Source organism: Sinohyriopsis cumingii, chromosome 3 (assembly GCF_028554795.1).
Source record: "Sinohyriopsis cumingii isolate HCF-2022 chromosome 3, ASM2855479v2, whole genome shotgun sequence".
Taxonomy (NCBI): Eukaryota; Metazoa; Mollusca; class Bivalvia; order Unionida; family Unionidae; genus Sinohyriopsis; species Sinohyriopsis cumingii.
The window spans coordinates 88746825-88770155 of record NC_142963.1 but is presented as its reverse complement, the minus strand read 5'-3'; the positions used below and the strand labels follow the sequence as shown (position 1 = coordinate 88770155).

The following is a 23331-nucleotide window of genomic DNA, read 5'->3' as shown; positions in this document are numbered from 1 at the left end:
CTACAGGTGGAGACATGACAAAGTACAGTGTGACCCTGCTATAGTATGCTCCGTTACAATACAAGTTCGGATATAACACAGTCATGGTGTGGGTCCTGAAATTTCAAATGTATTTTTCTCATACACGAAAAGAAACATTTCTTTCTTAAAAGTAAAAAATAAAGCTTAAAGTTTATTTATATTTTGGGGAAGAGATTACATATGAATAATACAATACATTTGTGGCATGGCTTCTGAAATTTTATAAGTATTTTTCTTCTACATGAAAAAATAGATTTTTCTTCTTAAAAGTATGAAAATTAACATGTTAAAAGATTATTCAGGATCGCGCAGGGCCTCACTAATGTCACAAATTGCAATTTTTTCCTTATTGGTGGCAAAATTAACCATTGGGCATTTTTTATTATTATTATCAGCAACACTGTTGACCATTTAAACTTGTATATAAAACTATTGGTTTGGAATGGAGAAATTCAGATGCCCCATGAAAGGAAGCTGCAAACTTGATATAAAATACACTTAAATTTATTGTTTGTTACATAAACCAATTCTTTGTCCATATTGATAAACTATCTTAACAGTGCATTGTTATATCATAATCTACTTAGGCCGCAATTAAAAATATCTTTGTTTCCCCTTACCCTACCCAACAATTTGAAGTTGGGTAGGTAGGTAGGCTAATAATTTTTTTTTCTCATGAAATTCATGACACTATAAACTGACACATAGGAAACAGAAAAACGATAAATTCAACTTTAATAATAATACTGAAATACAGTAACTCATGAACTGAAATACAGTAACTTGTGAACAAGTTTAAAATGTTTTATAGACTAGATTAGTTTTTGATAAGGGCTATTCCAATAAAAATACTCCCTGCAGGCATTGGCCAGGGTACCAATTTAACAGATTTACTCAAATTTTGAAACATATATTAAATGAGAGTAATTTCAATGAAATATAAAGATACACATGTAAAGGTGCAAGAAGTGTTTTTTTCCGAGTTTTTGAGGAGTGTTGGGTTAAGGTAGATATTTGCTGGAATAACCCTTAGTATTTTTTTCTGACTAGGTCAAATGTATGAAAATGTTTTAAAATAATTAATAAAAGTATTTTAAAAGTCTTGAGTATTCTTTCTGACTAGTATCATTGGGTTCAATATATAATGAGACTTAACAAATTTGCAAGACCTGTCAAAATGCACAAATATAAAGTTAGACATTGAATAGTGTCTCAAATATGCAGAAACATGTCAATAAAGTAATGTCAGAACACTAAATACATGTAGAAATCTAACTAACAAAAAAGAAACAAACAATGCAAAACATCATTTTAAATGTCACTAAGAGCTGCTGGTTAGTTTTTAACTGGGTTTCGTTTTGGAATGTCCTTTCCAGATGCTAAACATTGCTGGCACACTGGTAGAACAGTACGGAATCTTCCAGTCATTTCCTGGGATTTTTCTGCTCCTATGGCTCCACAATGAGCACAAATATCTGGTCTGCCAATGTTGCTGGCATAGTATGGGAATTCAATGTGTACAGCACAAGACAATTGTAGTCTTACAAACACTTTTCCCTGTAGGATGTCTCCTAAAATATATTAAATAGAACACCAATTATCCAAAATTGAACTTTAATGTCCGAAGGTGACTAGACATGATACACAACAAATAGCATATAGAACCTGAAACTAAATCTGTAAATAATTATCTTTATAAACACAGAGAAACTAGTATAAAAAGATAAATGAGCAACTTGGACTTCACTAAAAATTGGGAGCATGGACCAGGAAACAGGAATACTTGTAAAATAATATTCACATTAAAATTTTAGTGCAATGGCTAGTACTAAGAGAAAATCACAGTTAAAAAAAGCAATATCTGACATGAAAGAGCATTAAAAACTATCTGGGCTCTCTGACAGTGTCAGACATGATTCTAAATCAAGGTAAGAGTCAAACCGCATTCAGTATGTGAAGAGTGTATAGGTATATTTTTGAATAAAGTATTAAGGACTTGGATAAAAGTATAAAATATTAAATCATTAGAACTTACCATCAGGTGTGATAACAGAACCACAAGTATAGTCGTATTTCTCCAAAGTATGTGTCAAAGCTCTCTGGTCTCTTGCTGTTAGTTTCGTCTTAGCGTATATGCATCGTGGTTTTAGACACTCACAGCAGTTAACAGTTTGTCTAACATTCTGTCCCACAAGAATACTGTTTTTACAACCCTGTAAAAAGAAACATAAATATCATCACTTGTGTTTTAAGTGTTGTGTAGTGACATGCCCTCTATTTTGTAACTTATTATGTTACAAGGGGTTCTATTAAAGTTGCAGTTTCTTAAATAACTTTTTTATATACATGTGTTGTTATTATTGCACAATTTATAACTGTTAAATCAATACTTTATAAAACTTCTATATTTTAATAAGATTTATGAACATCCTTACCTGTTGTTCTTGTGCCACAGCAGCTACAGTTTGCTTTAAACTAGACGGCCTGTCCTTATCTGTAGTTTCTTTACCAAGCAGTTCATCAAATGGCTTGTAATGCTGTCCAGTTATGTCTAATATGGGGTCTGGTAACCACGCCCATTCCCTCTCTGGAGTAGGACAGCAACCCTCATCATGACATCTTCTGATCTGAAAGGAGTCATGGCGTTCACGGCAGTGATCAGCTGTAATAAAATACCAAGAGACATGAAAATCTTTTATTTAATAGAAAGGGCTGACATGCAGGGACATTTAACACATCACTTTTGAAAATGAGCCAATAAGTTTAAACTAAGGACTAAATTATGTTTGAGTTATGTTTCATATGAAGAAAAAATGAGAAAATGCACAATGAACGGGTTCCTGGCATAATGTTTAAGAGTAGTGCCCTGGGCCATTAAATTAATATTTCAAAATAATTCCTGTCGACTTACAAAGACAATTTGTATGCAATGTTATTCTATTTTTAAAATTTGTGTATATCTGTAAATAAATCATGATTTATCTGTCAATGTTGAGTTTTTATAATGTAGAAGTCTAACAAATCGGGAGAGCTGCATGTCCACTTTCAGTTTGGAATTATAAAATGCTCTGACACTCACCCTTGAAATTACGGACAGACTGACAAGATATTGCAACTTCAACCCTGGCACTTTCTGAGTGTCGCAAGCAATAAAAATGTTCTGTAGATCTCTGTACTTACCAATAAATTTTTTCAGCTGTGTTGCATGGCTAAGTTGCTGCTGCTGATACTTTCCAACTTTGATGGCAGGGTCTATAAGGGTCACTTCAGCTTCAGCCATTTCAACATCAGCATCCTCTGCTGCTTTAAATACTTTGAAAGACTTTTCCTTAAGTTGGACTCTCTCTGTTCTTGAGGACAGGGTTTTGATCATAGGTTGAACTGACTGTAGCCATTCTGTTTTAATTTGATTGGTTTTTCCAGCTTTTGTTCTGATTTCATTCATACTTCCGCATGTTTTCAGAATTGTTTCTACATCAGATGAGGCAAGCTCTCGTGCAAGTGCAGTGTTTTGGAAGGCAATGTTGAGAAGTGACATAATCCGCTCAGCCGGATTAGTCCAAGAGTGACCTGGTGCAGTTCTGCAGGCAACTAAGAATTCTAACCGGAGTCTTCTGAATAAAACAATCAATGACAACTTTACTGCTCCATATGTGACCCGATGGTCAGGACCACCATCTGTGTACATAAATAAAACTGGTTTGTTCTCATTTTTAGCTTTCAGAATAGTTTCAAGCTCTACTATGTGACGGAAGGGGGTGCTTGCCTGGAAGATACTATCTTTGAATGTAACCGAGACTTGTCCCCTGTAGAATGTTTCTGTTGCATCACCTGGAATATCTACATCAAGTACGACAGAAGGAGTACGTGAGCCTTTGCTCTGCACATCATGATCAAGACAGGAAAGTACTGAATTCATCGGAACTATGGATTTCTTCCCTCTTACCCCTGTTGAGGTGAAGAGATCAGGTTCTCCAAAGTCCAGCTTAGACTTGTCGTCCATACACACAAAATTACTAATGTCTCTAAATTGTGTTGCATATGCTCTACAATATTTAAAAAGAGCTGAACAGTAGTGATCATCTTGGTGTTGTGCACGAAGTTGCCTGGTCTGTACTTTCAATCTAATAGGTACTCTACCTTTGTATAACTTGGCTACATTTTGATGTGCATTTTTTGGAACAAATGCTAGTAGGACTGATGACTCACTGGGAATATTGGTTCCTTCTGGTACTTTACTTTTCACCTGCTCTATCATATCCCTAACAGACAAAAAACGTGAAATATGCTCTGTATTGTGTCTCCTCTCATCTGCAGCAACCATGTCCTGAATCTCCTTTTCAAGGGTCTGAAAAAATACATCGAAAGTGTCATTAGGTCTACCCTTATTTAAGTGATGTAAATCTACCACAAGATCAGGATCAATCCCCAAAACAGAAAGACGTACTCGGTTATCTATTTCCTTATTTTGATCTGCTGAAGCATCATTTGTAAAGGTTGTGTAGATAGACCGCAAAATGTGTGGAGGTATAATGGTTCCAGCAATATTTCCGTAAGCATTGAAGAACTCCTGTCTCATTTGTCTTGTGTGATATTCAGGCAGTTTACTGCGTAAGCTGTGCAAAACTTGGTTGTCTCTCATAAACATTTCCAAAGAAGACATCCCATCTTCAGGAATTCTCCAGATAAAAGAAATCGCCCCAATCCCTCCACCAGGGTCGTACCTTAACATATGTACTGGTATGGTCAGACAAAGTTTCTCAAAATATCTAAATCGTTGTTCTGGCCCTTTAAATGGTTCATTTAAATGCAAATCTTCATCAAAGAAGAGAGGTTGAAACATTGCCATCTGAGATACCTGACCATCCAATCGACTGTAACATGGTAGGATTTCATCTTGTCTAGGACGATGTGCAATGGAGAGATTGGAATCAATCTGACGAACTGGATTCATTTGTAATTGTCGTGATATCTGTTTTTCATTTGCTTTTTCTAAATAATCTGCATAAGACTGTAAACATCCAGTTAAGGTTTCAATGTCACCTCTTATGGTCCAATGCTGTGTAAAAGGTCTTGAGATTAGCCTGAATAAACACTGGACTTGTAACTTCAGATCTTTTGCAGTAAGCTGTGGACATTTTTGCTTCTTTCTTTTATAATCATTAGCACCATCAAACTTTAAAAACCTGTAAAAAAGGTAAGTTACAACAAAATTACTGAACAAGGATAATCAATCTCTGACAAATGTCACGGAAAAGTAAAGTAAGCAAAATGGAGGTTACTACATGTACATAATGGAGAAATTGACAACCGCAATGGTCCTGACTTTGTACAGGCTTAAAAGAAACCGTGGAAGGTTGAACCAGATTTTATGGTGCTATAAAACCACCCTCTTCCATCGCAATATTAGGGTTGGGTAGCAACACAAAAGAAATAAAAAAGTCAAGTGTTCAACCAATTTTTTAAATCTTATGACATTGAACCTTTATTTTAATCAGCTTACCAAATATTAAAAAGTCTATGTCATATTTTCCTTTAATGTGAGATAGTATTGCTTGCTCAGTTTTATCATTGAAAATCAAAAAAAAAAAAAACTATGGACATTAAGACACTTACTATATTAAATTTCTCTAGAATTATGTGTTGCAGGAATGTTTGTAATAAATATACATTGAATAAAGATTAATCTCTTACTTCAATTTAATATTATCAAAGATAAACACCTCTCCGGGATGTGCTTGATTCTTGTCAGGTGGGCCGCTCTCTCTTCTATTGTGGACATGTTGCCACTTATGTACCACAAAGCATTTACTAGCACCAGGACTTGTTCAGATATACTCTGGTGGGACATGCTTCCAGGAAATTTGTCTCCACATTCTATCATATCTTTGACTATGCCGTTAAACAACTCATCTTTAGCTGAAAAAATGGATTAAAAAAAACCTTTCACTGAGATGGAATGGCCAGCTTTACTGATAGATAATATTAAATGAGATATGAGATGTGGAATAAGTGTACATGGCACACAAAAAACAGACAGCAGTCTTCAATGTGACACCAGTTACTGTTGGCTGTCTTGCAATCGTGCCCCATGGCAGATAAAATTCAAAACCTTGAATCTAATATCAACAAACGGATTTCATAATTAATAGACTTTAACACTGCCATATTCATTATGCACTGCAGGTATCAAAATAATGTTTTAATCATGTTTATGTATGTCTTTAATGTTTTTATTGTCTGCTTTTGTTTTGTATGTTATATATGTATAGTTTTTGCTATATTGTGTATGCTCTGTGTTTATTGTCGGTCAAAGCTTAAACATTTGTACTTGACAAACAGACTTTAAATATATTATTAGGAAGGCAGTAAAAATTCTAGAAAGATTGCAGTTGTCAGAGGGTGCATGAATTCATTTCTAATAACTGTCAGACAGATGTTTGAAAATAACATTATTTCATATAAAAAAAATTGTTTATACCAGTGAAACGCTCAGCATTTGTGTCCTTAAGTTGTGGTAGCTTTGTTGCCACGGAAGTAGACATTAAAACAGAAAAGGCAGTCCGTGCAGGTGGTGCTTGTTGATTTTCTGTACTAGTAGTAGTTGAGGAAACATCATCCAACCCAACACTTTCATCACGGGTCACCGTAAATGTAACATATTTCAGTCGCTGATTAAACTCTTTCACCACATGCAGACCTTCATGAAGGTCTGGATGAAAAGTCATCGTTCCATCCAGTTTGTCTGATAAACTGATGTTCAGTACATCTGCTTTATGAGGGCGAAAGTCTGTATCATTGGTAATGTCGTGATATACATCATCCCATGTACACTCCGTTGAGTATTCTAGTATTCTGTTGTTACAAATTTTTTTGTTTGATTTCCCGCATTTCGCGATTACGCTTACACATATAATGAAATCTTCTTCGTATTTTCTTTTGCCGGCCATGCCGGTCATGATGCTTTTCCTATCTAATTTAAACACCTTGCAACAAACGTTTTTCGCGCGCTAGTGACATCGATTTTGTTGACTGCATGAAAATACGGATCGCACAACGAAACGAAACGAAAAAACGAACTTTTGAACAAAACGAAAAAAAAAAAAAAATACTATCGCAAATTTTTCAAAAAATTTTTTTCAGTTGGCGGATTTTAAGAGGGTCGGTCGGGTAAGGGGAAACAAACTTAATTTTAATTTTGGCCTTATATTGACTTCTAGCATGAGTACTGTATGTTGTGAGATATCTGCTTTTTTTTAATAACATTTCTGGTAGCGAAGATCAACTGGATGAGGCATTATCTCATAATCTACCTTTCATTGGATTTTCAGCTGCTCGTTTGTAATTAATATATTAGACTGACATGTGTGGATGGTAAGTAGAATTTGTCTTCTTTTCACTCAGAATTAAATCCTTCAGAACACTCACATTTTCTGTAGTAGTCCCTGTCATTAGACCAAAAGACCTGCGTCTCTATCATCCATTGACCCTTTTTTAAATTCCTGATGCATGCATGGAAGGCAGCACACAAATGTAAAAAGAAAAAAAACAAAACAAGCTCTTTCTTGATGGTCTATCTAATAGGCAGGGAGGAACAGTAACTACAATCAACCAAATGACAGCCAATTCCTGTTTTAAAAATGTACCCAAATAAAATAGTTTGCTGAAATTTCAAAGAAAACATTACATTTGAAGCACTGATTGTTATGAAAATGTACTAAGCAGATGGAAAAAAAATCAGCCTAATCATGCATTACAGTTATTTGATGTTGCCACCTCAATAAGAAAAGGGCATTTGTTTGGTTCTCCAAAGCTGTTCTTTAGTGGTGACTTCAGTAATGCATGTACCCTTCTTCAAAGAAAGCAAGGTCAATCTTCAATAAATACAAAGAACCTTTCTTCAAAGGAAGTCAGTACCAAACTTAAATAAAAGCAATGGAATCTGATGAATTGTTTCATTTCATTTTCCAATCTGAATGGAATATGTTTACTGTGCCATGAAAGTTTTCTTTTTGCAGAAAAAAAGTTTATGCTTATGAATGCGACCAATGGCAGCTTAAAACGGTAACTAACATTTACCAACTTGGGACGTACTTAAAAGTAAATGTGCTTCATCATTCGTTACATGATTGTGCTATTTTTTCCCACTGAATTCAAACCTATATGACCTGTGACAAAATTATTGAATATTTTAAATTGTATGCATGCATATTTTTGATGGAATTACATGTATTGTGGGTTCAATGTATGTGATCAGATTCACGGTGAGTACATGGTATTGATACACATTTCATGCTCTACATTAGACATGTACATATAAACAGTATTCACATATATGTAACAATGCATGGTTCTCTGAATAAAGTAAAATATTGTATATGCCTTCTCTGGTTTCACTACAGCTGTATTTCTCATTTAATATGCATTGATAGTAACTGCGCCAATGAAGCACGTATTTTATTCTTCATCTAACTGACCTGGTTGTTTATGACATGGTTCAATCTATAAAACAGTCTGGTTTTATGGCTCCAAACTACCATGTTATAGTGGGGTCATGCTGTACTGAGGGAGATGGCTGGTACCCTTGAAAGAGAGAGGCAGAAGTTACCAGTTGATCAAGTTTGTTTAAGCTGGACAACAGCAAAAAGACTGCAGTGGGAGGAAATGCAGGCTGCAGTGGGAGAAAATGCAGGATTGTTACAGGAAGTGAAGTCATGGGAGATGTCAAGCCACTATAACATGGTAGATGTGATCCATAGAACCAGACCATGTTATAGAATGAACTGTCTTATAACCAACCAAGTCAGTTAGTTGAAGAAAATGATGCATGTACCAAAATAAGATGGCCAGAGGGTTGGGGGGTTGGTAATTAAGGAAGGTACAAAAATATGTGCTTTTGATTAAATGAACACAAAACTGGTCTGTAATACACTGGTATATTGAGAACTGACATTTGTGTAGTACAATCCATAATGTGTTAAATACTGCAAATGTATAGGAAAAACATGAATTCGAGTATGGATCATATAAAATTCATGTACGAGTCACATCCCATTGGAAAACACAAATAACACATATAAAAAAAAAATTGGTGGTCCTTGTTTGATCTATATCCCATTGTCAACAAAAATGTATCACTAAATAATTCACTATAATATTGTCACCAGTAGCTTGTGGCTATAGTTGTACTTAAAGTGGCCTAGATTTTGGTCAGCTGGAGACAGCTATCATCTTGCTGAGGCTACCCAGAATGAGGCTATTCATAGGGAAATGAAAATATTTTAACAAATTAGAAATAAACTTGATGGCCAGATATCTGTGGTTTCAAAAGATTGGAATTTATTTTGCATTCTATGCCACAGTTGGTAACGACGATAAGCATAAACATTTTTCCTGCAAAAAGGAAACTTTCATGACACAATAAACGTTTTCCGGTCACTTTGGAAAATGCAACAATACATCAGATTCCAATACATTTATTTAAGTTTGGTGCTGACTTTCTTTGATGAAATAATTTCCTTCTATTGATGATTGTTGTCAGCTTGCTTGGATGGAGGGGAGGGTGCATGTGTTGTTATTGCAGTCACCACTGAAGAACAACTTTGGAGGACTAAACAAATGCTTGTTTGTTATTCTGGCATCAACATCAAATATTTGTGGAACATTGATTGAGACTGATTTATTTTTTTCATTGCTTAGTATTTATACAAAACTATCGGTGCTTCAAAGGTAATCAGTCCAAACCCAATTTTGTATAAACTATTTTAAACAGCCAACAATGTTGTCACAAAAACATAATCGCCAGATGGTGTATTTTTTCACAAGTAAGGAAAAACAATTGCAATTTGCAACATATGGGAAGCCCAGCATGATCTATCTGAATGAACTTTTTAAACGTAATTTTTCATTATTTTTTATACATTCACGAAGAGCAGAAATAAGTTTTAATATATGAGAAAATACATGTATATGAAATATTTCAGGAGCCATGACAGAATCGTCTATTAGAATTCATACACAGTCTCTTCCCAAAAATCATAGTAAACTTTTTACGTGTTATTTTTCATACTTTTAAGAAGAAAATGTATGTTTTTAAATGTGGGCAAACATAAAAATTATATGATGTGAAATTGAAGGTGGAGGAAGTGATGTCCTCAACATTAGGCATGGCTTATGTTATTTTCCTTAGAACACAAGGGCTTTCCTATTACCTTTCCAGTGTTTTTTTTTTATGTATGCAAGAAACGTGTTTCCACCTGACAGATATTCTAAATAGGAAAAGGCTACATATTGGTTCTTATAAAATGAAACAGACAATTGTAACACTGAGACTAATTAAAAACTACAGAAGAAGACTGCTTATTTCTGGTACGTTGCAACAGGCAAAAAATGTTGGTGATTGTTTGGGCAGACACCTACACAGTATCGTATCTGTGAAATGACAGGTCTACGCAATAGCAGCAGGTAAGTATTGCATAATTAAAATTATCCTCTCCCCCCCAAAAAAAAATATGTGTATATGTAGGATTTGGATAAACAAAGTATTCATTCATGTTTCATATCAGTCTATGGGAATCTATGATCAGAGTTTTTAGTTGTGCTCAGTATAATTTGAGAGGAAACATTTATTTGGATTATTCATTGCAATTACAGAGTATTAATTTACTTTTTGACTAAAAAACTACTTTGGAATTATTGGGAATTCATTCAGATATGTTCAGGATTATATGATTGTGATACATCAATACTGTTGATACATCAACACATTCAAGACTATTGGCACATCACATTCAAGATTATTGCAGTTCATTCAGAACATTCTATATTTTTGGGCTTGTAATAGAACATTTAGGAATATTTGGGACTTTTATTCACGATATTGTAAGTTCCTTTTAAATTTTCACTTTGTATTCTGGGGAAATAAATTGTTTGTTGAATTTTACTCATTGGTTTCTCTTCTTTCAGTTACATAATTTAAAACCATAAAGACTGCTCCAGTGGCCTAGTGGTTAGAGCATCAGCCTTGGAAGCGGAAGGTCGTGGGTTTGAACCCCGGCTAAATCATACCACAGACTTACACAAATGGTACTAACAGCTGCCTCACTAGGCGCTCAGCATTAAGAGATTGGTGTTAGGACTGGTTGGCCTGGTGTTAGGATAATGTGACCAGGTGGGACATCATGCTACATGTCTGCAGCATGATGCCTCAATGCTAGGCATCACTATAAACTGCCACATTACAAACATTGTAGTGATATGACTGAAAAATTGTTAAAGCTAGATTAAAAATCCTAATCACACACACACACACGCTAAAACCATAAAGTGATAATGTGTCAGATACATTTTTATGTACCAGTAAATGTAATGTAACTTGATCAAAACAAAAATAGCATAGCAGGATAATGTGTGATCATCTCTGGACCAGGAGGCTAGGGTTGGACTTAGCAGACAAAGATATCCATTGCAAATAAGCAATAGAATTTCATAAAATGTGTCAGTGGTCTTGTCCTCAAATGTGGATTTATCATCAGGTGTGAACTTACTATGATGTATGGGCTTATCCTCACCTATGAGATTATCATCAGGTATAATAATAATAATAATGCTTTATTTATAGAGGGTGACTCATTAGTCAAGGACTATTATCCCTTGAGGCCCTCTTAAGGAGAGTATAAATATGAGCTTGTTTTGATGTATAGACTTGTCATCAAGTATGAACTTGTCATCAAGTGTGGACTTGGCATCAAGTATTGCCTTATCGTCAAGTATTGTTATATCATCAAGTATCAGCTCATCATCCATTAATATGCTATATGAAAGACCTGTCTATAAAAGAAAACATGTTACAGAGATTTAGGTGTAAATGTCTCCTAAATTATATCCTTAAACAATGTGAATTTTTCAATACTTGCAGTACATCACTGGCATGCAACTCTTCATACAAACCTGGAGTAAGATGGTGAAGAATATTAGAAATACTTCAGTCATTTCATATTTATCTACTTAATGCAGAACCTTGGGCTCTGCAATTAAATAAGCAGTTCTTGTGTTGCCAGGAACAATATATGGATGTGTTGCCAAAAATAGTATATGAATAAGAGCTTAGATGAGGTTTATTTCATATGAATATAAGTTTTGTTTGCAAGAAGAACATTTAAATTTGCCTTAAGTTTCTTGAATTTATTACAAAATAATTACTATGTATGTAGGACCTAATTTTGGCAGTGGTTTAATCTGCTTTTATTTGTGTAAAGTGGACTAGCCTAAAATTTAACGCCACCTGTGTCTGACAATATTGTGATGTTAGGCAATAAAATTTCACAATTAAACAAGACTTACAAAAGTCGCAGTTTGATTGGGATTTTATGAACCTGTAAGTGCCTGAGGGATCATACGAGATGGAATTGGTCACGTGATGAGTCAGTCTTTAGAGCATGATCAGCATGGATGCCTCAGAGAACAACAGTAGGGTGGGATATGCATGAAGATAATTAATTTGCATATGGGTGGGCGTGTGATCCCTCAGGCATTTACAGGTTAATAAACTCCCAATCAAACTGCAATTTTGGTAAGTCTTGTTTAATTGTGAAATTTTATTTCCCCTGTAAGTGCCTCAGGATCCCTTGAGATTTCAGAGTTTATGTATCCAAGCACAACAATGAGGAAAAAATAAAGTAAAATGTATATTTGTGAAAATTACTAGATAAAATTATAAAGAACAATATATAAGCATCTGAGATTGAATCAAAAATTTTTATAGCTGGGACTTCCCAAGCACAGCACTGCTGAAATCTAAGCTATCTGATACAGGATTATGCTAGAACTTGCGAAAAGTGCAATCATTACTCCATCCTATAGTCTTAATAATAGTATGCAAAGACAGTTTCATTTTAGCTGCAGCAGTGCTTGATGCAGCTCTAATGCTGTGGGCCCCAAAACCAGCTGACATGGCACAGTGATATCAACTCTGTATACCTCTGGTACATAGTAGTAAATGTGCTGGCTTTTTTATGGTGCTGAAATCACATGATTTAAGAGCAGTGAAGATTCCCAGATGAAACCATTATTTTTTGTGTGGAACAGCTTTCAGAGAAATTGGATATCATGAATTATAATGCTCCATTCAGTTTACATTGTGGCAGTTTAAAAATGACAGGCTTTTCCAAGATTTTTTATTTTGAACTCAGTTTATTTTATGAAAAGGGACTTTCTAACCAACATCTCTTTGTGTGAACTAATCACTTAATCTGACTTTTGAGTTTTATCTTTTCTAAACAACTAGAAGGGAAATTTATCACTGGCTGTTGTCATGACTGAAAACCAGATTAAAGGACCATACTTTTTCTATCTTTTGACTGGTATTTAGAGAATAAAGTTGTTAATAAATGAGATCAGCTGCTCTGAGGTGTGTACATATAATTTGTGATGCCAGCTGGTACCTATCCAATAATTTGACATGTAAATTACTGCTATGAGGTGTGTACATGTGATGCCAGTTGGTATTGCTTTAAGAATATGACATGCAGATAGAACCATAGATCAGAAGAGGTTATGGGATGGTCTTTTCATCCATTGTTTCATCCATCATTGATATGTCTATTGGCTCAAGTTCATTATCACTACTTCTAAATTATTTGGAGGATTGCCATGAAACTTTATGAAAAATACATCCTATTGTGTAGATGGTCCCGAATGAAAATGGTGCTGCCAGTGCTCAGATATCCAGTATGGTCACCACATTGATATCATGAAAATCTTGTTATTGCTACTCCTAAATATCAGCATCATTCTGATAACCAATATGACTACTTCTGAATGGATGGATATTCATATCAACATGGGATTTTCACTAAAAGAGTTATTCCAATTCCTCCTAAATAAAAAGTCATCCTGATGTGAAGATTTCACCAAAAGACTTCTTATGAGGTTTGTTTGGTTGTAAATGAAACTGGTGCTGATCTGATGTCCAAATGGCTGCCACAGCGGCCATCTTGAAAATCTTGTTATCACTACTCTTCCTGAATGGAAAGTCATATTGATATGGTGTGTTCACAAGAAGACTTCTTAAGATGTCGAGTTAGTTGTAAATAAAAATTATGCTGATCTGATATATAATATGGCTGACACAGTGGCCAGCTTGCAAAATTCTTATCATTATTTCTCCAGAATTAATGGTCATAACTGCATGGGGTTGTCACTAAAAGACTTCTTATAGATTTGCTTAACTGATCCTAAATTAAAATGGAGCTGATTCGACATCCAGCATGTAAATAGCTTGATAATGTTGTTTTCATTACTCCATTTAAGTGGAAGGTCAATTTGGCATGGGGTTTTTAACAGAAGAGTTCTTATAGTGTTTAGTTTGTCCTAAATGAAAATGACTAAATGAAAACAACTATTATGTTCATTCCACATAGCACTGTGAATTTATCCTATCTGTAACTGACTAAATTTTCAGGTCAGCTTCATTAAATGTAGCTGAATGTACCAAGTTCATTTCACATAAGTATTTAAAATGAATTCAGTACATTTAGTTACATTTAATGATGGTGACATGCAAATTATTCATTTACAGATAGGATAATAAGATTCATGATGCTGTGTGGAACAAACTATAATGGCCACCATGGTGGTTTACTTGAAAATATTATGTGTTCTCCCAGTTATCAAAAATATTGCCTATAGATGTCTGATACTATTTGGTCCTAAATGAAAATGGTGCCAGTCATAAAAATCTTCTTGTAATTACTTCCTTTGGACATATGATCATTATGACATGGGGTTTTCACCAAATGACATGTAATGATGTCTACTTTGTCCTACATGAAAATAGTAACAAGTCTAACATCCAAAATGTGCAGCACTGAGCAGCTTTTTTTTTGAAAATCTTGTTAGCACTGAAGAATGTCAGTGATGGTTTCAAAACTTGGCAGTCAAAAGGAAGAACACTTCTTATGCTGAATTCCTGGAAATTCTTTTTGCACTGTAGAGCCTCAGTCCTTTGCAGGAACTCTTGTCTTCTGTAGCCTCTTTGTAAAATAATTGATTTGTTTGATAATTGCTTATCTAAGAATGACAATCATACAGTTTTCAAAGCTCAGATGTTTGTCAGAAGGCTAGAAAGACATGGCTGTTATGATTAATTAATGAAGTTTAAACTAATTCTTCATTAAGTGGCAAATGTTTACACTTAGCCATCTCTAAACAATCTCTGCATTGATAGTGATCTTCCACTTATTCCACTTATTATGGTGATGCATTAGGCTATTATGCCATTCAAAAAATTAGTTTTATTATTACTTAAATTCAGTTTTTTATTCTTTGATGGGATTTTTGTTTTGTTGTAATGGCATCTGTACCTCACTAACCCAATGTGAGACTTTCACATGTCATGAGATTTTACCCTACTTCCAACTTTTTTAACATTAGCATCATTTGCAATAAACCAAATTGGGTGGTAATTACAGAAATGAAGAAAGGTACTGTTTTACAATGATTCCAATTAATGTAGAATTTCTATTAACTTTAAATAACTACAGCCCAAAAAATGTTCATGACTGGATTTACGTTTAGGTCAACAATTACAGTTTTTGTTCAGATTTTAGACTTTCTGGCATTTGATCTAAAGCAGTCCAGTCCAAACTGCACATAATAATAATAATAATAATAATGAGGACTTTGTATAGCGCCTAATCTTTAGAAGCTCTAAGCGCTTTACAACATTAGACAATACCTATAAGATAAAAAACATAGAATAATATTATTACAAAAACAAACACAATGAAATTAGAAAAACATTAAAAAAATAAAAAAACATGCTGAGAATATTTCAGGTAGGAAACATTATTAGGTTTTTAAGTTTGTTCTTGCAGTCAAAATAAGTGAGTTTTGAGAGCCCTCTTGAATGTGATCACTGTGTCTTTGTGTCTAAGTTCAGTGGGCAATTCATTCCACGTTGCTGGGCCCTGGTATGCAAAAGAACGCTGTCCATATGACTTTGTTTTCATAGTGGGAATAATGAGTATACGATTGTCAGAAGAGGAGCGCAAGTTTCTTGCTGGTGTATACACATGGGTGAGGTCAGATAGGTATGTTGGACTAGAGTCCGACAGTAAAATGTAGCACAGAGAACAAATTTTGTGTTTGATTCTGGATCGAATGGATAGCCAGTGTAGGGTACAGAGCAGTGGGGAGGTGTGCTCTGATCGTGGTACTCTAAATATAATCCGAGCAGCTGTGTTTTGAACTTTTTGAAGTTTCTGGAGTAGATATTGAGATGAACCAGACAGAATTGTTACAATAGTCCAGTCTTGAAAGTACTAATGAACACACAAGTGTTTTAGTGGCATCAACTGAAAGATATTTGCAAATTGAGCTGATGTGTCTAAGCTCAAGATATGCAGCCTTGCATATGTTCATGACATGTTGGTGCAATATGAGAGTACTGTCCAGAGTAACACCTAGGTTTCGTACTGATTGTGTGAATTTAATGTTGGCATTGCTGATATTTATTGTTTGATGTAAAGGATGTGAATGAGAAAGTCTTTGTGTTGTGATCAGAATGGCCTCAGTTTTATCATCATTCATCTGCAGCTTGTTACATGTCATCCATGATTTCACATCAGAAATGCAACTCTCTACACCTTGGATGGTAGCATCAACTTCAGTTGGGTGGCTAGATTTGTATATTTGGGTGTCATCAGTGTACAATTGGTGAGACACTGGATGATGATCTATGACACTTGAGAGCGACTGAGTGTACACAATGAAGAGAACAGGTCCAAGAACAGATCCCTGTGGAACACCACAGCATAGATCAACTGGGCTGGAGTGTATTCTATTTGCAGATACAATTTGTGTCCTGTTGACCAAGTAGGACGTGAACCACAGTAATGCTGTATCATGAATGCCAAATACATGCTGGAGACGGTGAAGTAATATATCATGGTCTATTGTGTCAAATGGTGCAGACAAATCAAGGAGGGTGAGGACTGTAATCTTTCCGCTATCCAATGCAGAGAGAATGTCATTAACTACTTTTAGAAGAGTACCGTATTTACCGCATATGTTGGGACACCGTATTTGTTGGGACACCATAAATTAATTTTAAAAGTAATTATTTTGTGCAATGTATGTTCTGGGACACATCGTTTTTTTCGAGTCATAAGTTGTGGGACACCTTTTAAATCATTTGAAAATTACACGTCGGAAATTGCAATCCAACTGAAATTTTTTTTTTTAAATATAAAACTGTACTTGAGATAAAACTCTTTAATCCACTGCAGCAGCATCTCATCAACACAACCCTTCTCCTGTACATGTACGGTCTATTATTTTGGTACATGAATACTTTTTTAACTTTCTCATACCGTGAAAAATTGTTGGAGGCAACACACCACCTGAAGTGGAAACTGCAAGAACAAAAGGAAGATTTTTTTAAAATCTGCACTAGTCTTGCTAATTCTCACACTTTTGAAGCCCATCTTATCATCAGTCCATCCAGGAATGCGATCAAAGTACACTAGAGTTTCATCCATGTTAATGATCATGTTGTCGGCAAAATGATCTGTTTCTCTTCTGGCCATCACGAATTCATCACGTGATTTTGTTTAGGTTCAAAGAAGGAGTTAACTGCTTGCTGCCAGTCGTGTTTATTCACCACCAGGGCTTATATGTGCTTGGTATAGTAAGGATAATTATGTAACCCTAGCTGGTGAAAAGACTGACACTTGCACTCAAGTGAATGTGTTTTGAAATGATGATTTTTTTTTGCGAGATATTGTCATACAGTAGACCTGGATATAATTCAATCTTGATTATTTTGCACCCAACACCGTGTCATGTGTGAATGGCATCTTCAAGATATCAGTTGACTATTTCCCTCTTGTATGCGATTTTGTTGGCTCCAGTTTTCAGTCGGATAAACATGATCAAACCTTTGAGCACAACCACACACAGTTGTTTCTCAGTGTTCATGTCAATGAACAACATGGTGTGTGGTATCGGACATAATTGATACACGCTACAGTATGGAAGCCTACGCTACTTATATGGATTTCGTGGAAATATTTTATTCTTTAATGCTCATGTTGAAAAAAGGAATAAATGATAACAACACATGGTTAGTTTCTTTCTTTTTATTATCAATTAAACATTTTATTTATCTATTTTATTGCGATGTGCAGTTGGGGGGGGAGCACAAATGCAATACAAATTTATTTCATTTCTTAAGTCTTGGGACATATGACAAAGTGAAAAAATGTTTCACCATAAGTTCTGGGACAGGAAAAAAAATTATTATTTTATCGTGTCCCAACATATGCGGTAAATACGGTAGTTTCAGTACTGTGGCAAGTGTGGTATGCTGATTGTACATTGCTAAAAAGACTGTTTGAATTTAGATGAGATACAAGCTGGGATAGAACAACCTTTTCTAAGATTTTTGTTATGAATGGGAGATCCAAAACTGGGCAGTAGTTCTTTAAATCGTTATGGTCTAGTGTTGGTTTCTTCAGCAGAGACTTTACAATGGCAGTTTTGAAAAATGATGGGAATTCCCCGGATGAGAGAGAGGTATTAATAACATCAGTTAGTGAAAGCAATACTGGATCTAAGCACTCAAGCAGCAGTGATGTTGGAATTGGATCAAGTTCACATGACTAAGGTGCACTCTTCATCAGGATTGTACGTGCGAAATCCATACAGACAGGTTCAAATGCTGCTAATGGTTGCCGCTCAAATTCTGTATCCCAACTGTATGGTGACGACAAGTCAATTGAAATTGTGGTGTCAAGCTTATCTCTAATGGTTTGTACTTTGTCACGGAAGAAATTTGCAAACAGGTTCGGAAGGTCGACTGGAGAGAAGGTAGTTGGAAGTGGTGTACATTGTTCCTTGACATTAGCTTGTTAGTAATCTGGAAGAGCTCTTTGCAGCTGGAACTTTCCATGATCTTAGTAGTGTAGTGGGCTGATTTTGCTGCATAGACTATATTTGTGACATTCTTCTTAGCGACTTCATAGATTTGCTTATGAATAGTGAGTCTGGTGGAAAGCCAGAGCCTCTCAGCTTTGCGGCAGTCTCTTTTAGCAGTGCGAAGCTGGTCCCTAACACTGCTATATCATGGAGAACACTTTTGAATTGATACTCTGCATTTGGTAGCTAGGGCATGTTTGTCAAGCAGTGAATGCAGACAGTTATCGAGTTGTTCTGCGGTAGGAGGTAAGCAAGTTGTTAGGTTAGCTTGGATGTCGTGCATTAGTTTGGTTCTATTTATCATACGGAGGTTTCTCTTAGTAGCAGATAATGGTGGAGGGGTAGGGACTGATATGTCAAGATGGCATATAATTACCACCCACTTTAGTGTATCATGCATGACCATGATGCTACAGAGTTCGGCAGTAGGCTACTACCTCCTGCCATGTTAACTCGTTGGTAGGGGTTAATGTGTTAACAAGGATTTTTATTTTTTTTATAAATCATCAAGGAATGGCTAAATTTGTAATTTATGTGCAATGTCCATGCACAAGTGATTAAATATGCTAGGAATAGTCAAATTTGGTGACATCATCAAAATGCACGTTAACTCGTCGCTAGGGGTTAATATGTTAACTAGATGCATTCTTTAGATAGTGGAATATAGTCTTGATGCATTTTTGAGACAGAGAAATACAGTGTTTGCGGCTTTCAGTAGTTTGAAGGTGATGTCATTGAGTGCATCAGAGACTGGATGATAATTGTTGTTCAAACTTTCCCAAAGATCTTGTTGAATTTTTTCTCAGTGTTGAAAATGATCTTTCTGCATTTGCACTGCTGATGATGTGTCAAACCATCAGTGGCCTCACAAGTTAGAATGCAAAATGTTACTTACCTTTTAGGATTGAGCTCTTCAGTTGTGCATTCTCCTGATGATGGATGGTTTTACTGTATTGATAGATATAGTGTGACTGTTAATAATGCTTTCTCGTGCACGTGCACTTCATAAACTCTATCGAACAGGAGACTGATAGTTTAGTTTTGCAGGGTACTTTGTTGATGGTTGATCCTATCCACAGAAGCATTTTGACATTTTATCATAAAAAATGAATTGTATGTAAGGAGTAAAATCTGACTCAAAAGAAACATTGTTATTGGTTACACACTACCAAGTATTCTTAATAAAGATGGCCTAAACATTATCATTCAGGGTAACAAGAGTAATGACCTTGTTAATTCAGCACAACATCTCATGGATTTAATAACTTAAAATGAATTTGGTTGTTAATTCCACTTTGTGATTTTTACCTATGCAAATTAGCCTAATGGGTTCTTCCCCAAAGGATTCTAATGTCAATCAATGTATACCTAATCTATGCAAGGGTAGATGTTTATCTCTGACTGACATTCCTTTTAATCACATCTGTGACAATCAACAGTATAAACTGCCCCAAGTCTATTTTCCATAAGTATTAAGCACAGCTATTTTCTGTTTGTATACAGGTTACAGGCATTTATCATGGTATCAAGAAAGGTATTTCTTTCATTTATTATTATTACTACAGATATTACTGAAAATTGCATTTTTGGAAGCACAACTGTGCTGGGGTTTTGGGGCTTAAAAATATTTTTTTTGCCTGACACATCGTGTTCTAGCAGATATAGAGCAGGGTAGATTATGTAAATTTATTGATGAAGATGGTCTCGATGATCAAACAAGGTTTTCTATAAGTAAGTAGATATTTGGTGCATGACTTTATGCGTAAGAAGAATGATTTTAATCACTAGCCATATTAGAATAAATATTGGTCATTATGTAAAAATTGGGTTGCAGCTTCCAAGTTTCATATGATTTTTTTATTATGGTTTACAACTTAAAATTTGCTATTATCATCACAAAAAGTAACTATTTTACATCAAATTAATTTACCAAAGGGTATGAAATGTTGTTGCAACCTGCATAGAGTGATAGTTTAGGTTATATTGTCACCAAAACATTGCTTGAGGGTATTAAAACCTTGTAATAGATGATGGCTTTACTGTCATATATATAATTTCTGGCCAGAACCACTATTTATATTTTCGAGTCCTTAAAAATCCAAGAAAATGTGTCAAAATTTAATCCTTTGTGATATTGTTACATCAAATCATGACATTGTTGTGTCATAAGCATTTCCAGTAGTTTATTTTTGAATTTTGATTTATGTACCAAGCAGAAAATGCATTACAATGTGTCTTTGTGTTGGAATTCTGATTAGCAACTGTTTTTTAATGGTTGAGCACCAGAATTTCCATGAGTAGAGTCAATGATATTATGTTAAACAAAATTTGTGATTCAGATCATCACAACTCTCTATAAGATAGAACTGTCACAGGAAGTTATATTTTGGCTATTGTTTTCAAAGTTTGTTAGAATGCTGATGGCTATGCAGTGTGTTAACATCTACTAGATCTCTGTGTCACAAAATTTTTGAACAGGATATTGTTACCTCTGCCAATGTGACTCCAGTGAAACTAATTTGCAACAATATAATGACCAATATACATCAGCAGATGTGAAAAAATAGTTACAGTATCCCTTAAGGCAGGGGTGGGCAAACTATGGTCCACGGGCCACATGTGGCCTGCCAAGTGTTTTCATGTGGCCTAGGAACAAGTCATCATTCGCACTGACTCTGTTTATGTTACTCTGTTTATCAAATAAATATGCTTCTTTTGAAGTTTAAGTTTTCAAATATTAACAACATATTAACAACTGAAAATTAATTATGTTGTTATTTAGAAAAAACTTTTGTTTTTTGCTATTTCAAATATTAATTATTTTACTTAATGAACTATGTGGCCCGCGACAAGGTGTAAATTTGTGTATGCGGCACTTGCACTGGGAAGTTTGCCTACCTCTGCCTTAAGGTCATATAATTTGTGTATTTTCAGTCACCAGATATGCAACAGTGGCAGAACGACTATATGCGTGGGACTGCCATGGAGATGTACACAGAATATTTGTCCAGCTCCTTTAATGCCCTCACCTTCCCCGAGGCAGCAGAGTAAGTGTCACCCATATTAAGTCAGAGAGGTTCTGGGTTCAGTTCCTGCTACTGACATTTGCAATGAGTGGACATTTCTATCTTTTCTTCATAAATTTTAACTTTATTTGTACACATCTGCCATATTAGTGGAGTGGGGCATATAGTGTTAGCCATGTTCGTCCATCCATGCCATTCTTATTAAGTCTCATGCCCATCAGTAACTTCTGAAAGACTTAATGGAAGAAAATCAAATTTGGCATGAGGCTTTAAATTAAGGAATAAAAGGTCAGGTTTGATTTTCACCATTTTCTGGCAATTATTTTTTTATATTATGAACCTTTGCCCTGACCTTTTTGCTCTGTAACTTTTGAAGGAGACTGAATTTGGACATAAACTAAATTTGGTATGGAACTTACATTAAGATGACCTAGGCCAGGTTTGATTTTATTTGTTTTCTTGCAAACGTCTGGAGTTATGACCCCTTTTTAACTGAATACATGTACTTTCTCTTTCATTTGCACTGGTATGAGACTTTACATTAGGTAAAGTTTGATTTTGATCACTTGCATCAAAATTGTATGGAATTATGTTTTATTTTTACTTGGAACTTTGCCTTTCAGTTTTTGCTTGGTAATTGAAGGACTTCATGGATAAAAATTCAATTTGAATGAGGCTTTATACTAATAAGATTTGGGGAAATTTGATTTTCACTGTTTTCCAAATGAATGTTGATTGAGTTATGACCCAAGTTTGACTTTAAAAGTTTCCCCTTTTTGTTTCTTGCAAATGTAAACATTTGTTTATGTGCTCAATTTAATTACAACATTTTCTAAATTCTGAGGTATCATTATACCTATACTCAAACTTAGATTGCAGGTCACTACTGGTTAACACCATGTGGTGATGCATAAGGGACACTTTGTTTATTGGATCTGTGTCCTTGTGGCAGTGTATGCACTAAATAGTCCATTTTTTGACATGCAGGTAAGTTGATGATCAAGGAATTATCTGGTCTTAGGTGAATTGTCTTTGCAGCTGATGGCTTTTTATTGTTAAAGTTTTTTATTTTAATTGACATACAGATTATTAATATTCATTGAAAAAGCTACACTTGTTAGGCAAGTAACAGTCACTGCAGGTGTTGTAACTGTAAACTGAAGAAGAGTTTTCACAGTGATTACAATGTGAATATATTGAACATCACATGATTATTCTGATTTTGAAGCATGTTTTGATATACATGATATTTATTTTTATTTTACTTATCTCAGTCATTATCAAATGTTAGACTTGATAATAGTGT

General features: G+C 35.0%; 2 protein-coding genes across 4 annotated transcripts in view; one reads left to right on the top strand and one right to left on the bottom strand.

Moving 5' to 3' along the window:
• The window catches only part of LOC149803260 (calcium-activated potassium channel slowpoke-like), a 346338-nt gene that overhangs the window by 198050 nt on the left and 124957 nt on the right, over window positions 1-23331 (top strand). For both annotated transcript variants that reach the window (XM_089952911.1, XM_089952912.1), the window contains exon 12: window positions 21934-22046. In XM_089952911.1, coding sequence (XP_089809037.1) covers window positions 21934-22046 — 113 coding nt within the window. The remainder of the gene's footprint in view (window positions 1-21933; window positions 22047-23331) is intronic.
• On the bottom strand, window positions 740-7871 carry LOC149803261 (uncharacterized). 2 transcript variants are annotated; one of them, XM_089952909.1, is made up of 6 exons: window positions 6503-7794; window positions 5745-5940; window positions 3202-5207; window positions 2457-2683; window positions 2057-2234; window positions 740-1592 (listed from the first exon to the last, which is right to left on the bottom strand). In XM_089952909.1, the coding sequence occupies exons 1-6, from the start codon at window positions 6978-6980 to the stop codon at window positions 1357-1359; spliced, it is 3321 nt and encodes a 1106-aa protein (XP_089809035.1). In that variant the 5' UTR covers window positions 6981-7794; the 3' UTR covers window positions 740-1356. The 2 variants fall into 2 exon arrangements, with proteins under 2 accessions (XP_089809035.1, XP_089809036.1); XM_089952910.1 differs by lacking the exons at window positions 740-1592; window positions 2057-2234 and having other exon boundaries at window positions 2485-2648; window positions 6503-7871.